Source organism: Eschrichtius robustus, chromosome 3 (genome assembly GCF_028021215.1).
Source record: "Eschrichtius robustus isolate mEscRob2 chromosome 3, mEscRob2.pri, whole genome shotgun sequence".
NCBI lineage: Eukaryota > Metazoa > Chordata > Mammalia > Artiodactyla > Eschrichtiidae > Eschrichtius > Eschrichtius robustus.
The window spans coordinates 33,714,805-33,728,549 of record NC_090826.1 but is presented as its reverse complement, the minus strand read 5'-3'; the positions used below and the strand labels follow the sequence as shown (position 1 = coordinate 33,728,549).

General features: G+C 35.3%; 1 protein-coding gene across 12 annotated transcripts in view; it reads left to right on the top strand.

Annotated features, from left to right (window-relative positions):
- SCMH1 (Scm polycomb group protein homolog 1) overlaps positions 1-13,745 on the top strand; it is a 203,093-nt gene that overhangs the window by 60,355 nt on the left and 128,993 nt on the right. For 6 of the 12 annotated variants that reach the window (XM_068539638.1, XM_068539640.1, XM_068539639.1 and 3 more), the window contains one exon: positions 6,695-6,765. The exons of 4 other annotated variants lie outside the window; for them this stretch is intronic. In XM_068539638.1, coding sequence (XP_068395739.1) covers positions 6,695-6,765 — 71 coding nt within the window. Of the gene's footprint in view, positions 1-5,637; positions 5,781-6,694; positions 6,766-13,745 lie in introns of all 12 variants that reach the window. 2 more of the 12 variants (XM_068539641.1, XM_068539642.1) reach the window with 1 other exon arrangement.

Sequence of the window (13,745 nt, the reverse complement as noted above, 5' to 3'; positions counted from 1 at the left end):
TTTAGACAAATATTTATTGGGCCAAAATCTGTTTCTTTGTCAATTCTATTAGTCCTACCTATAACTTTTAGAGCCTTATGGTATAGGTTTAGCCGGTTTTTCACTCACCGGCCTCTAGTTATTTGAAAGCAGCTCTAAGGGCTGCTTTCTCACTGCCACTCTGTTACTTTTCCTAGTTCAAGCAACCATCATCTCATACCTAGATTATTAGAAAATCTTCCTAACTAGTCTTCTGCCTGCAGCCTTACCCTCCTCCAATCCATTCTTCACACTGCAGACAGAGTGACTCCTCCCACAAACCCTTTTGTGCTTCCTCTTCTCAGTAGTGTGGTATATGAGACTCTCCAAAACCTGAACACTGCTCTTATCGACAACCTCTTTTCTAAACTATCTATCTACCCAGTAGCCATACCAAAAGATTCAGGTTTAGAACTGCTTTTTCTCACTTCTGGGCCTTCATACATGCTTTTCTTTCTGTCTGAAACAACAACAACAAAAGAATTCCCTCTCTCTTTGGCTGACTCCCTGCTTATCCTTTTATACTTTAACTTAGAAGCTTAGCAGTTACTTCCTGTGGGAATCCTTCCACAAACCCTCCTGTAGCACACTGCATCTCCAAGGGTAGCACTTATCACAGTTTATTACAGTTGGCTGTTTAGTCTCTGTCCCTCAATAGATTGAAGCTCTATGAGGGCAAGAACAGTATTTTGATCATGGTTGTTTCTCGAGCACAGTGCTTTGATACACAATATAAATATTTGTTGGATGGATGGATGAAGCAATGGCTCTGAGACTTTGCTTTCTTATTCATGCTAAATGTTCATTATTCCTTCAGCTGGTCCTCATGTGACATGGTTTTGTGTCTCTTCATCACTTAGGTCACCATTTAGGCTTTGCTTTGTTCTATCCCTCTCAAAGTATAGCTCCCAGAACATTTAATTTCCCAGGTGTGATGTGATGTTACTAGTCCAGAAAAGAGTAGGACTATTACTGGTTTGCTTCTTTTCATTCACTCACTTTTCAAACTTTTATGGCACCTCTATTAAGTTTCAGGCACTGGGTTAAACAGTGAAGATTTTTAAAAGTTCATAAAAGATATCCTCAATCCATAAAGAGCTTACATAAATAATTATGATAATATGATGTAGAGAGTATGGAAATAAAGGTGTGAATAGGATGTTATAGGAGATTGGGAATGGTGGGATTTGTCTTGGGAAGACAGGTAAAGTAAAAATTCTTTTTTTGGCTTGGTGTTTTATGTTTAGATGATCCGTTAAAAAAACGTCAAGCAATTGAACTAAAAGGCCTATGGACCGTGTTTTAAGAATGAACTACTGTGTATCTTATAAACTTAGCTTTGGACATTTTAGAATAACTGGGTTTTATTAGTGCTGGATATGCCAAAACTTAGTAATCATTTGACAGTGCCAAGAAAACCTAGGGTTAAGGGTTATGAAAAGGACTTGCTCTATTTAAATTGATTGTAAAATTACATGAAACAAAGTGCTCCTGGTGCTGGAAGAGAGTAACTGATGAGAGGAACAGAGTACAGAGTCTAGAAATAGATCCAAGTGTATATAAGAAATTAATGTATAATCAAGGTGACATTTCAGATCTGTGGGGAGAAGATGATTTGTTCAATAAGTGAAGTTGAAGCACATTTATTGAACAAAAGTGAAAAGGAAAGCTGCATCTTTGCCTCATTTGTCTCACAAAACAAATTCCAAATAGATCAAACATTTAAATGTAAAAAAATGAAACTTTAGAAATCCTAGAAGAAAACATGGGTTACTATTTTTATAATACTGAAGTGAGGAAAGCATGGTATGAAACCAAGAAGTCATAAAATAAAAGACTGAGAAATTTAAGGGCAACTCCTATCAGACTGAGACAAGTGTCTTCAACATATATGACGAAGGACTAATATATCTTCACTCTACAAAGAACTCTTAGAATCTGTGAGAAAACAAAAGAATACCTCAGTGAAAAATGGCAAAAACAGAATATAAACTAATAAGGCTAAAAAGATCTTCAACTGTATTAGTAGTCAAAGAATTGCAAATATAAGTATAACAGTGTTTTGTTTTTCACTGATAAGATTATCAAAATTATAGAAATTGTTAAAACAGTTTTAGCAAGGATATAAGAAGCATACTCTTATGCACTGTTGGTAGGAATTCTGTTGTATCAAAACATAAAATGTGCATACCCTTTGACCATTAATCCCACTCTTAGGAATTTGCCCTAAGGACATAATCGTAAAGGTGTTAAAGATATGTACACCAAGATACACATCAAAAATTAGAAAACACTTAAATGACCATCAATAGTATTTAACAAATACTTCTGTTATGTAAATTATGGTGCACATAAACAATGGAACACTTTTCAGGCAGTAATCTTGGAGTCCAGTTTCTGGTCTAAAGACTATGATTGTCTTTACTGCTCTTAAGAATTTGTTCCACACTTTAGGTGGAACAAAGTAGAGTTCTTGTAGAGGAATGTGGACAGAACAATAGCCAGCATGAATGGAGGTGCCTGACATAACCATGTTAAATTAGAAGCAGTTGAGGGATTTGGGACATATTTAGGGGATTAGATATATTATGTCTAGGACCAGTGGGTAAAGGTTAGAAGAAGGCAGACTTTGGCTGATTCTAACGGTTAAAATCTATCCATTTGTACTATTGAACTATAGCCAAATAATGAGTTTCTCATCATTGGAATTATTTAAGCAGAGGCTAGAGGGACCATTCACATCTCAGCTTATATATCACCTCATCAAGATGCCTTTCTTGACCATCCTGCTTAAAACAGCACACACACTCTCAGCACTCTTTTTCCCTCTTACCTTGCTTTATTTTTTCTTTATTTGAAAAGGGCCAGAAGCTGTACAGTTATTATCTGGTGTCCCTGTTACCTTCTGGACCAATTGAATTGTATTTATTTGTTTATTTATTTATTGTCTCTCTTCCCCCTTAGAATGTAAGCTCCATGTGGGCAGAGATTTTGGCTGTTTTGTTCTTCTCTGTATCACCTGTGCCTAGAACTGGGCTTGGCATATAGTAGTAGTTGCACAATAAATATTTGTTGAATGAATGAATATTAGAGAAAGGGATTAAAGCATTCAGCTGGTGGATCTCTTGTGCTTTACATTTTAGGGGACTTCTAATTTTTTAAGGTACTTCTATGCAGTTTGTAAGTCTCTTCAGGGCAGGGATCTTATTTCCTAATAATAAATGTAACTATCATGTGGTATGTTTGTTATAGTTTATAAAACACTTTCATAAGCATTATTCAGCAATACAAATGAGATGACTGTCTTTCTCTCATCTGTAAGGTGTCAGCTCAGATGTTTCCTGTGTAGAGCATCTGTCCATAACTTCACCACCTAAGATGGTTCCCAGTCTCTATCTGTCACATCGCATTATTTTATTTCCTTCAAGTACTTATCACTTATTACCTTATTTATTTGTTTGTGGATTAATTGTGCCTCATCATGCACCAGAATGTAAATTCCATGAGGGCAGGGACCTCCTGCTTATCCTAGCACTTAGAAAAAGTGTCTGGCACATAGAGGATACTCAAACATCAGTTGAATGAATAATTGATGACTCTGTAAATTATAAAATATTAGTTAATAATGTTAATCTTCACAGTAATCCTTGACCCAAGTATGGATTAGATTTCCCTGTTCTGCATTCTCAGGGCAACCTGTACTACCTCATTAACTTAAATTTATCATAATTATGCCAGATTATTTGTGTTATTATTTATTTAATACTTCTGTTTATCTCTAAACTGCAGGCTCCATGAATTTGGGAACCATGTCTGTCTTGTTCCCCTAACATTTAACACAGTGCTTTTGCACTTAGAAGGAGTTTAATAAATATTTATTGAATGAATGAGTGTGTGTACAGTCTTGTGGGATATTGTCTCTGTCTTTCAGATGAGTAAACTGATGCTTGGAAGGATTAAGTGATTTATTCAAGATGGTTAGTTATAGAAACAGGACTTTAACCAGCATCTTCTGACTCTCAGTATCATTCTTTCAATTACACTATTAGTTTCTAGGCATAGAAGTTAATCAGTACTATGTAAGGAGCCTTTGAAAATACAGATTCTCAGACCACACTCAGAGGCTACTGAATGAGGACCTCTGAAGATGGGTCTCAGAACTGTATTTAAAGAAAAATTATTTAGGAGATTTTGATGGTAAGTAACATTTGAGAATCAACATTATATCTTAGGGGTTGGCAAACAACTATTTGGGGGCCAAATGCAACCCACTGCCAGTTTTTATAAATAAAGTTTTAGTGGAACACAGCCATGCCCAGTCAATTACATATTGTCTGTGGCTGTTTTCATGCTGCAACGTACAGGTTGAGTATTTGTGGCACAGACTGAATGGCCCAAAAAGCATAAAATTTTTTTCTGTCTGCCCTTTACAGAAAGTTTGCCAACCCCTGATCTATACTTTATTGCCTGTCCTATTTCTTTTGTGATATTTTAGTGCTTGGTGATGTGGTAGACGTGATGTTTGGCTTCATTATGGGACACTGTAATAGGTGCTCAGATATTCTTATTGAGTCAATAAAAATTATTTGGCAATTTACCTGATAATAAGGGACTAAGCTATAAATAGCCTAAGCAGTCAAATTTAAGAAAATACTAATCTAGGTATGGTTCAGGCTAGTGAACCTTCAACAGTGGGTGAACTGCTTTTAACAAAGAGATTCCTTTTCATTCAGTTGGTAATAGGGTGCTCCCTAAATGGTAGAAGATGTGAGGTTTCTTACCTATATAATAAGGATTGGTTACCATAATTGATATGTGTAATAGAGAACTATAATTCATACCCTAATTATTTTGGTATCCCAATGCTGCTATAATTCCTAAAGCCAAAGTCTTTTGGATGCTTTTGGTCAGAACGCAAACTTATACAAGCAACCCAGGACTGACCAAATCTCTTCCTGCACTTTCCTTATACAGTAGCTGTTACCCACATGTAGGTATTTAAATGTAAATTAGTTAAAATTAAATAACATTTAAAATTTAATTCCTCACTCACACTAGCCACATTTCAAGTGTTCAGTAGTGACATGTGTCTAGTGGCTACCTTATTGGTCAGCACAGATACAAAACATTTCTATTATCACAGAAAGTTTTAGTGGGCAGTGCTGCTATACATGCTAGAGTTCAAGAGCTGCAGTCTAGTCAAATCCAAGACTTACTATTTGACTTATTTATTTGTAAGAATGGAAAAATAATTTTTAATGTTTTCTTTTTCTAACAGCCAATAGTGATGAAAGTATTCGGTCTTTGCTTTAGAGCCATCTCAGCTAAGAGCAAACACTTTATTAAATTCTGATAAGCTCTTTAAATCTTGACTCCAGGAAATACCCATCTCATTTACCCTATGGGCTAACTGTCTATTCAAGATGATTAATCATTGGCCAGTGCATGAGATAGTTCAGAACTGACTGATTTCTGGCCAAATCTATTTGGCTTGGTTATGATGGTGGGAAAGGAACCAGTTTTAAAACAGAAGCTATAAAGTCAATAGAGTATAAAGTCTTGGCATCATCTTTGGAGTGATTTAGATTTCATCATTCAGTGACTCGTTTTTATTCCCAGCATCTAGTGCTTTTTGCATGGCCCAAAGGGGCCCTGTGCTGCTCCACTGCAGAGGAAGCTTCAAGAAATGCTGGTTTGCTACAGTGTTTTAGCTTGTGAGAGTCTCTGGGACCTTCCCTGCTCCATCATGGGGTCACCTCTAGGTGGGTATTAGAGGGAGATTTGTAATTGATTTAACCTTTAATAAAGAACTTGGTAATCTTTTGTGGTCCAGTAAGATATGTCTTTAATAGCCTATCCCTTAAAATGTTTTCCCTGACCCCAATAAGTGTCACCTTAAAGATTGTTTCTCTAGCACAGTGTTCCTCAAACTTTGAGAGGCCCTAAGGCCACTTCAAGAGGCTAAAAGATTCTGTAAATTTCCCAACCTATTCTTAGTTACTGTCATCAGAAATGCTTCTGAGGATCTACTTTTCTCTAAATTAACAGATCTTTGTCATTTTGCACCTCAGAGCAATGCGACAGTGGCAGGGATAGGAGTGGGTTAGGGGTGGGTGAGAGAGAAACAGTTTTTAGAGTGAGGATTCAAGTATAATCTCACTCATTCTGGCTTTTCCTGCCCTCGACAGCTCCTCTTACCCAGTGTCTCAAGATAGTCTCTTCTTTATTCTTTCTGAGCTGAGATGGTAGGATTCAACCACATTAGGTGTTAAAAGCAATCATTTAATGGCAATAAGGAACCTTTACAGGAGTCGGATTGTTCAGAAGGAATCTCCTCACACACTTTCTGCCTCTTCTGTTCTGTTTTCCATGAGCTTCCTGGATACTTCTTTGAGACACTGGTATGACTTGCTCTAGCATTCTGGATCACTTTAGGGACTGACATGAAAAACACCTCAGGTCATCTTAGACCATGATTTAAAAACATTGATCTAAAATGATCCACTCAGGTCACCTTGATTCTTCCCCTTAATACTCCTTTGAGCCCAAACAGGGCAAAATAAGTTTTCTTATGCTCCAGACGAGTCTGAAAATAGCCTAACGTTTAGTGTAGGTTACAACCTGAAAACATTTTTTAGGAGGTTGACTGTGATAGAGATTTCTATTTCCTTTACAGGTCATTTTACCTGGGACAAATACCTAAAAGAAACATGTTCAGTCCCAGCGCCTGTCCATTGCTTCAAGCAGGTAATTGATTCTCAACATCTTTAGTAGGTGGGAGGCAAGTAGTCTTTTCTGGTCCTTAGACAAGCAAAACATGAGGTGGGAGCCCTTGGGCTTCTCACCTGAAGTCCCCAGAATAAACTTCTATGGGAAGAATACAACTCAAGACTCAAAACTCACTGTGAGTTTTAGACATTCTCCCCAACTTCATCCCAAGTAACACCTTCTCCATCTCTTCACCTCCTTGAGGCTATTCTGTGTTACTGAAAACAGTCGCTAATTTTTACTGCAGCTATTAGTTCAGGCAGATAGGAAACAGAGTTATAGCCCTTAGACAATTCTTGAAAGTGGAGCAGTATTCATATCTCTGTATTCAACTCCCCTGCCACAATCTTATCTTTCCATAAGAATACTGGCACTGAATCCCATTGGGGAGTGTGTTAGGACCTCATCGGAGGACATTCAGAGCTTCCTACATAGGATTAAGTGCCCCATACAATGTGCAGATGATGTTGACTATATCAGTATGTGATAAGGCTAGTAAACAAAGAAGTGTACTGTTGCTAAATAGAGCTACGCATCAGGAAGTTGTTTATATCTCCCTCCCTTTAGTATTCAATCGTTATTTCCACAAACTGTCAGTGTTTCACTTTGAATTTTAATTTTGTCTATGCTCTAAATAAAATAAATAAAAGTACAAATTTAGGACTTTTGCTCATTTGAAATAACAGGGACTAAATTCATACTCCCACCTGAAATGATTTAAAAAGACAAAATATATTAAATAGTGGTTTTCAAGTTACTGAAGATCAGGCAACTAAGCACAGTGATCTCTGAGAGATGGAAAACAAATGAGTTGAGCCCCCTTATATTTAGTGCCTTAAGATAGTTTTGAGACCATGGCCCAGGGAAGGGGAACCCAGGTTGAGCCTGGGAGATTCCCTAAGTTTAGGAGATGGAACTGAGAGCCCAGGGAAACTAGAATTTCCAGAACAGAGTACCAGAGAGGAGAAAGCTGCACAGAAAGAAAACTGTGGAAACCCCCCTTCAAGTGTTCATCAAAGTACCGTTGTTCAGTATATGCATGTGAGCATCCAAGATAAGGGAAAAACCGTCTGAAAGGATTAGAAGGATAGTTAAAGGATAGAGCCTGGTGTTCACACAGGACTGGGAATAGTGCCTGATCCCACCAGCTAGACTGGAAAATCTCATAATTCATGTGGCATTGGGTGGAATACTTGGAAAGATCCTGCTCAGTAGTGGGAAATGATTAGCCTCAGGATTAGCACGCTCTGAACCTGCCTAACAAACTAAAAGCAAGACTCAAAATGATCAAATTATTTCCAAGTAACTTAACTGCATCTAGGAACACAGCACAAGAAGGGAATGCAAAAATATCCAGCACCTAACAGGTAAAAGTCACAATGTCTGGCATCCAGTCAGAGATAATCAGGCATGTAAGGAGGCAGGAAAGCATAACTAATAATGAACAGAATAGTCAATCAATTGAAACAGAACCTATACAAATCTTAGAATAGCAGATAAAAACATTAAAACAATTAATTATTTTAATTATGTTCCATATGGTTGAAAGTTAAGCAGAGACATGGAAGATATAAAAAGATACATTGAATCACTATGTGCAAAATGAAAAATACACTAGATGGGAAACAGTTAATGGTAGAAAACAAGATTAATAAATGTGAAAACGTAGCAATAGAAGATATCCAAAATGAAACACAAAGAGAAAAAAGAATTTTAAAAAGATGAAAAAGAGGTCAGTGAGGCATGGGATAACTTCATAGACCATGTAATTAGAGTGCCCAAAGGAGAGAAGAGATGGGGGACTGAAAAAGTACTTGAATATAAAAAGGCAAAAAATTTTCCACAATTGAGGAAAACTGTAAATCCACAGATTCAAGAAGCTAAATGAATCCCCTAAAAAAAAAAGAAACAAGAGGAGAACTATACTAAGGCATGTCATAAATTATCAAAACTAGGGATAGAGAACATCTTAAAAGCAGCCAGAGGAAAAAAGGCACCTTATATACAGGGGAACCAAGATAAGAATGACATTATATTTTCTTGTCATAAACAATTCAAACAAGAAGAAAGTTGAGTAACGTCTTCAAAGTGTCAGAAGAAAAACTGTCAGCCCAGAATTCTATATCCAGCAAAAATATCTTCCAAAAATGAAAGCCAAATAGAGATACTTTCAGATACACAAAAACTGAAGGAATTCATCACTAGCAGACTCACTGTAAGAAATGTTAAATGGAAGTCCATCTTGCAGAAGGAAAATGTTACCAGATAGAATTACAGATCTACACAAAGGAATGAAAGTCACTAGAAATTGTAATTACAAGGGTAAATACTTAAGATGTTCTTATTAAGTCTCTATAAAGATAATTGACTGTATAAACAATGATAATAACATTGTGTTGTAGAGGTGATGATAACATGTATTAGTAAATGTATAATAACAATAGCATAAAAGCCAAGAGGGGAGAAATCTTAAGTAGACTATTATAAAATTCTTATGCATGAAGTAGTATAAAATTACTTGAAGATAGACTGATAATTTAAATATGTTTACTCTAAACCCCAAAGCAACCACTAAAATAATAGAAAACAAATAGCAAGATGGTGGATTTAAGTCCAGCCATATCAATAATCTAATTATAAATGGTCTAAATGCCCCAGTTAACAAGCTGAGATTGTCACATTGGATAAAAAGTAAGACCCAATTATATACTGCCTGCAAGAAATTATGCTTTAAATGTAAAGACACAAATAGTTTAAAAGTAAAAGAATGGAAAATTTTACCATGCTGACATCAAGCCATAATAAGGCTGAAATGGCATATTAATGTCAAAGTATATTCCAGAGGCAAAGGATATTGTCAGGTATAAATACAGTAATTTCATCATGAAAAGGGATCACACAGTCCTTACATGAAGCAAAAAATGATAGAACTGTAAGGAGAGAGAAATCTAAAATTTGTCTGTAGGGCTCTCTGTAGTTAAAGAACAAATAGAAAATCAGCAAGTATATAGTAGACTTGAGCAATGCTATCAACCAACTTAACCTAATTGACATATATAGAACACTCCCCAATAACAGAATATACGTTCTTTTCAAGTGCATGCAGAGCATTTACCAAGTTAGACCATATTCTAGACCATAAAATAAGGCTTGATAAATTTAAAAGGATTTAAGTAATACAAAGTATGTTCTTTGATTACATTGGAATTAAATTAAAAATCAATAGCAGAAAGATACCTAGAAAATCTCCAAATATTTGGAAACTAACACATTTCTAAACACCTCATGGATATTTAGAAACACAAAAAGGGACATTAGAAAGTATTTTCAACTAAACGAAATGAAAGCAGAACATTTCAGAATCTGGGACACTGCTAAAGCAGTACTTTTAGGGAAATTTATAGCACTAAACGCCTATATTAGAAGAGAAGTTTAATTTAGTGACCTCAGCTTCCACTTTTAAAAACTAGGGAAAAAGTTAATAATAAAAATAATTATTTTTTAAAATAATTTTTCAAAAGAGCAAGAAAATAATAAAAATTAGAGCATAAGTCAATGAAATAAAAAAGAAAAACAACAGAGAAAATTATTGAAACCAAAAGCTGGTTCTTTGCAATGATCAATAAAAGTGATAAACCTCTAGATAGATTAATCAATAAAAGAAAACACAAATTACTAATACCAGAACTGAAAGAAATAACATCACTATTAATTCTACGTATATTAAAAGGGTAGTAAAGGAATATTAGGAACAAATTTATGCCTTTAAAATTTGACAAGTTAGATGAAACGGATAATTTTTATAAATGACACAAATTACCAAAGCTCACTCAAGAAGATAGAAAATCCGAATAGCACTATTTCTGTTACAGAAGTTGAATTTGTAGTTAAAAACGTTCCCACAAAGGAAATTCCAGTCCTAGATGACTTTGCTGGTGAGTTGTTCCAAACATTTAAGGAAAAAGTAATGCAAATTCTACACAGACTCTTCCAGAAAGTTTAAGAGAAAGGAATACCTCCCAACTCATTCTATGTGGTAAGCATTACTCTGATACCAAAACCAGGCAAAGACATGGAAAGGAAAGAAAACTACAAAGCAACATCCCATATGAAAACACATTAAAAATTCTAAACAAACATTTTTTTCAGTTTCAACTTTTATTCTCTCAGCATCAGACACCCTTACCTTTTTCTGCTACTATATTTTGATTTTTTTTATTTTTTAGAAAATTTTATTGGCGTATAGTTGATTTACAATGTTGTGTTGGTTTCAGGTGTATAGCAAAGGGAGTCAGTTATACAAAAGTTTAATTGACTCCAACGATATATAAAAATAATTCATCATGACCAAGTGGGTTTTAATTCCTATAATGCAAGGTTGATTTAACATTCAAAAACCAATCAATATAAAGCACCATATGAATACACTAATGAAGAAAAATTATGATCATCACAATAGGTGCAGAAAAAGTATCTAAAAAAATCCAATGTCCATTACTAATAAAAACTCTCAACAAACAAGAAATAGAAGGGGATTTCCTAAATCCTATACTCTAAAGGGTATCTGTGAAAAATCTAGTAATAGCATACTTAATGGTAAAAGACTAAATGTTTTCCCTTCAGGTCAGGAACAAGATAAGGATGTCAGCCCTTGCCACTTCTATTCATTGCTGTAGTACCAATGTCACCAGGCCGAAAAAAGAAATAAAAGCAATCCAGATTGAAAGACTAGAACAAACACCAAAGAAAATAAATCAGTGGCAAATAAGTGAATTGATGGTCAATATTATTTCATTAGGGAAATACAAAGTAAAATCACAATGAGATATCTCTATACATTTGTTTAAATATCACTCATAAAAAAAAAGACTGACCATACCTAATAGTGGCAAGGATGTGGGATAAATGGAACTTTCATAAAATACTGGTAAAAATGTAAAATGGGTCAATTACTTCAGAATATAATTTGACAGAAAAACTTCAACACACTATTGAGCAAAACAAACAAACCAAGAAAACACTAAATAAACTAGGAACTGAATAATACATCCTTAACATGAAAAAATATGTATACCTCAGAACTAAAACCAGCATTTTACTCAATGGTTAAAAGTAACTCAATAGAAGATATAATGGAAGAGAGACTCCCATTTACAAAAGCAACAAAAAATTAATATTTAGGAATAAACTAACAAATATACAAAACACTTATATAAAGAAAACTTTAGAAAACACCTTAAAAGCATGATTCATTTTAAAAAATTCATAAAGTAAATGTCAAAATTAAGGGTTTCTGCTCTTCAAAAGACACTGGTAAGAGAAGGAAAATATAAGCCATGGACTTGGAGAAAATATTGACAAATCACACAGCTGATACTAATACTCTCCGAATTTATCTATTGATTTGATGTAATTCCTATCAAAGTCCCAGCTGGCTATTTTGCAGAAAATGACAAGTTGATCCTAAAATCATATAGAAATACAAAGAACCCAGAGTAGCCAGAACAATCTCAGAAAAGGGCAACAAAAATAGAGGATTTCCTGATTTAAAAACTTACTACAGGGCTTCCCTGGTGGCGCAGTGGTTGAGAATCTGCCTGCCAATGCAGGGGACACGGGTTCGAGCCCTGGTCTGGGAAGATCCCACATGCCGCGGAGCAACTAGGCCCGTGAGCCACAACTACTGAACCTGCGCATCTGGAGCCTGTGCTCTGCAACAAGAGAGGCCGCGACAGTGTGAGGCCCGCGCACCGCGATGAAGAGTGGCCCCCACTCACCGCAACTAGAGAAAGCCCTCGCACAGAAACGAAGACCCAACACACCCCAAAATAAGTAAATAAATTAATTAATTTTTAAAAACCAATATAAAACTTACTACAAAGCTACAGTATTCAAGACAGTGTGGTACTGGCATAAAGATAGACATATAGGTCAGTGGATTTGGTTTGAGAGTCCAGAAATAAACTCCTACATTTATGTTCAATTGATTTTGAACAAGGATGCCAAGACAATTCAGTGGGATTTTCAACAACTAATGCAAGGACAAACTGGATATACACAAACAAAAGAATGAAGTTCGATCCTATCTCCACACCATATACAAAAATTAACTCCCAAGTGGATGATAGTCATAAGAGCTAAAACTATAAAACTCTTAGAAGAAAACGCAGGAGTAATCTTCGTGACCTTGGATTAGGCAATGGTTTCTTTGATATGGCACTAAAAGCAAAAAGCAGAAGAAAAAGTATTGTAGATAGACTGAACTTCAAAATTTATCAAAATTAAAAGGTTTTGTGCTTCCCAAGACACTGTCAATAAAGTGAAAAGACCCAGCTGCCTTTTGGGAGAAAATATTTCCAAATCACGGATCTGATGAGGGACTTGTATCCAGAAGATATGATGAACAACTCAACAGTTAAGACAAATAATTTCATTTTTAAATTGGCAAAGAAGCTGAATAGATATTTTCCAAATATATACAAATGGCCTATAAGCACATAAACGATGCTTAATATCATTAGTCTTTAGGGGAATGTAAATCAAAACTGCAATGAGATATCACTTCACAAATACTAGAATAGCTGAAATCAAAAAGGCAGACAATAACAAGTGTTCATGAGGATATCGAGAATTGGAACCCTCATACGTTGCTGGTGAGATTATAACATTCTGTGGCCACTTTAGAGAACAGTTTGGAAGTTATTCAGAATGTTAAACATAGAATTAGCATATGACCCAGCAATCTCACTCCTAGGTGTATACCCAAGAGAAATAAAAACATATGATTACACAAAAATTGATACACAAGTGTTCGTGGCATAGTTATATATAAAAGCCAAAAAGAGGAAACAACCCAAATGTCCATGAACTGATGAATGGATAAGCAAAAAATGTAGTATATGCATTACAATGGAATGTTATTCAGCAATGAAAATAAATGAAGTACTGATAAACACTAC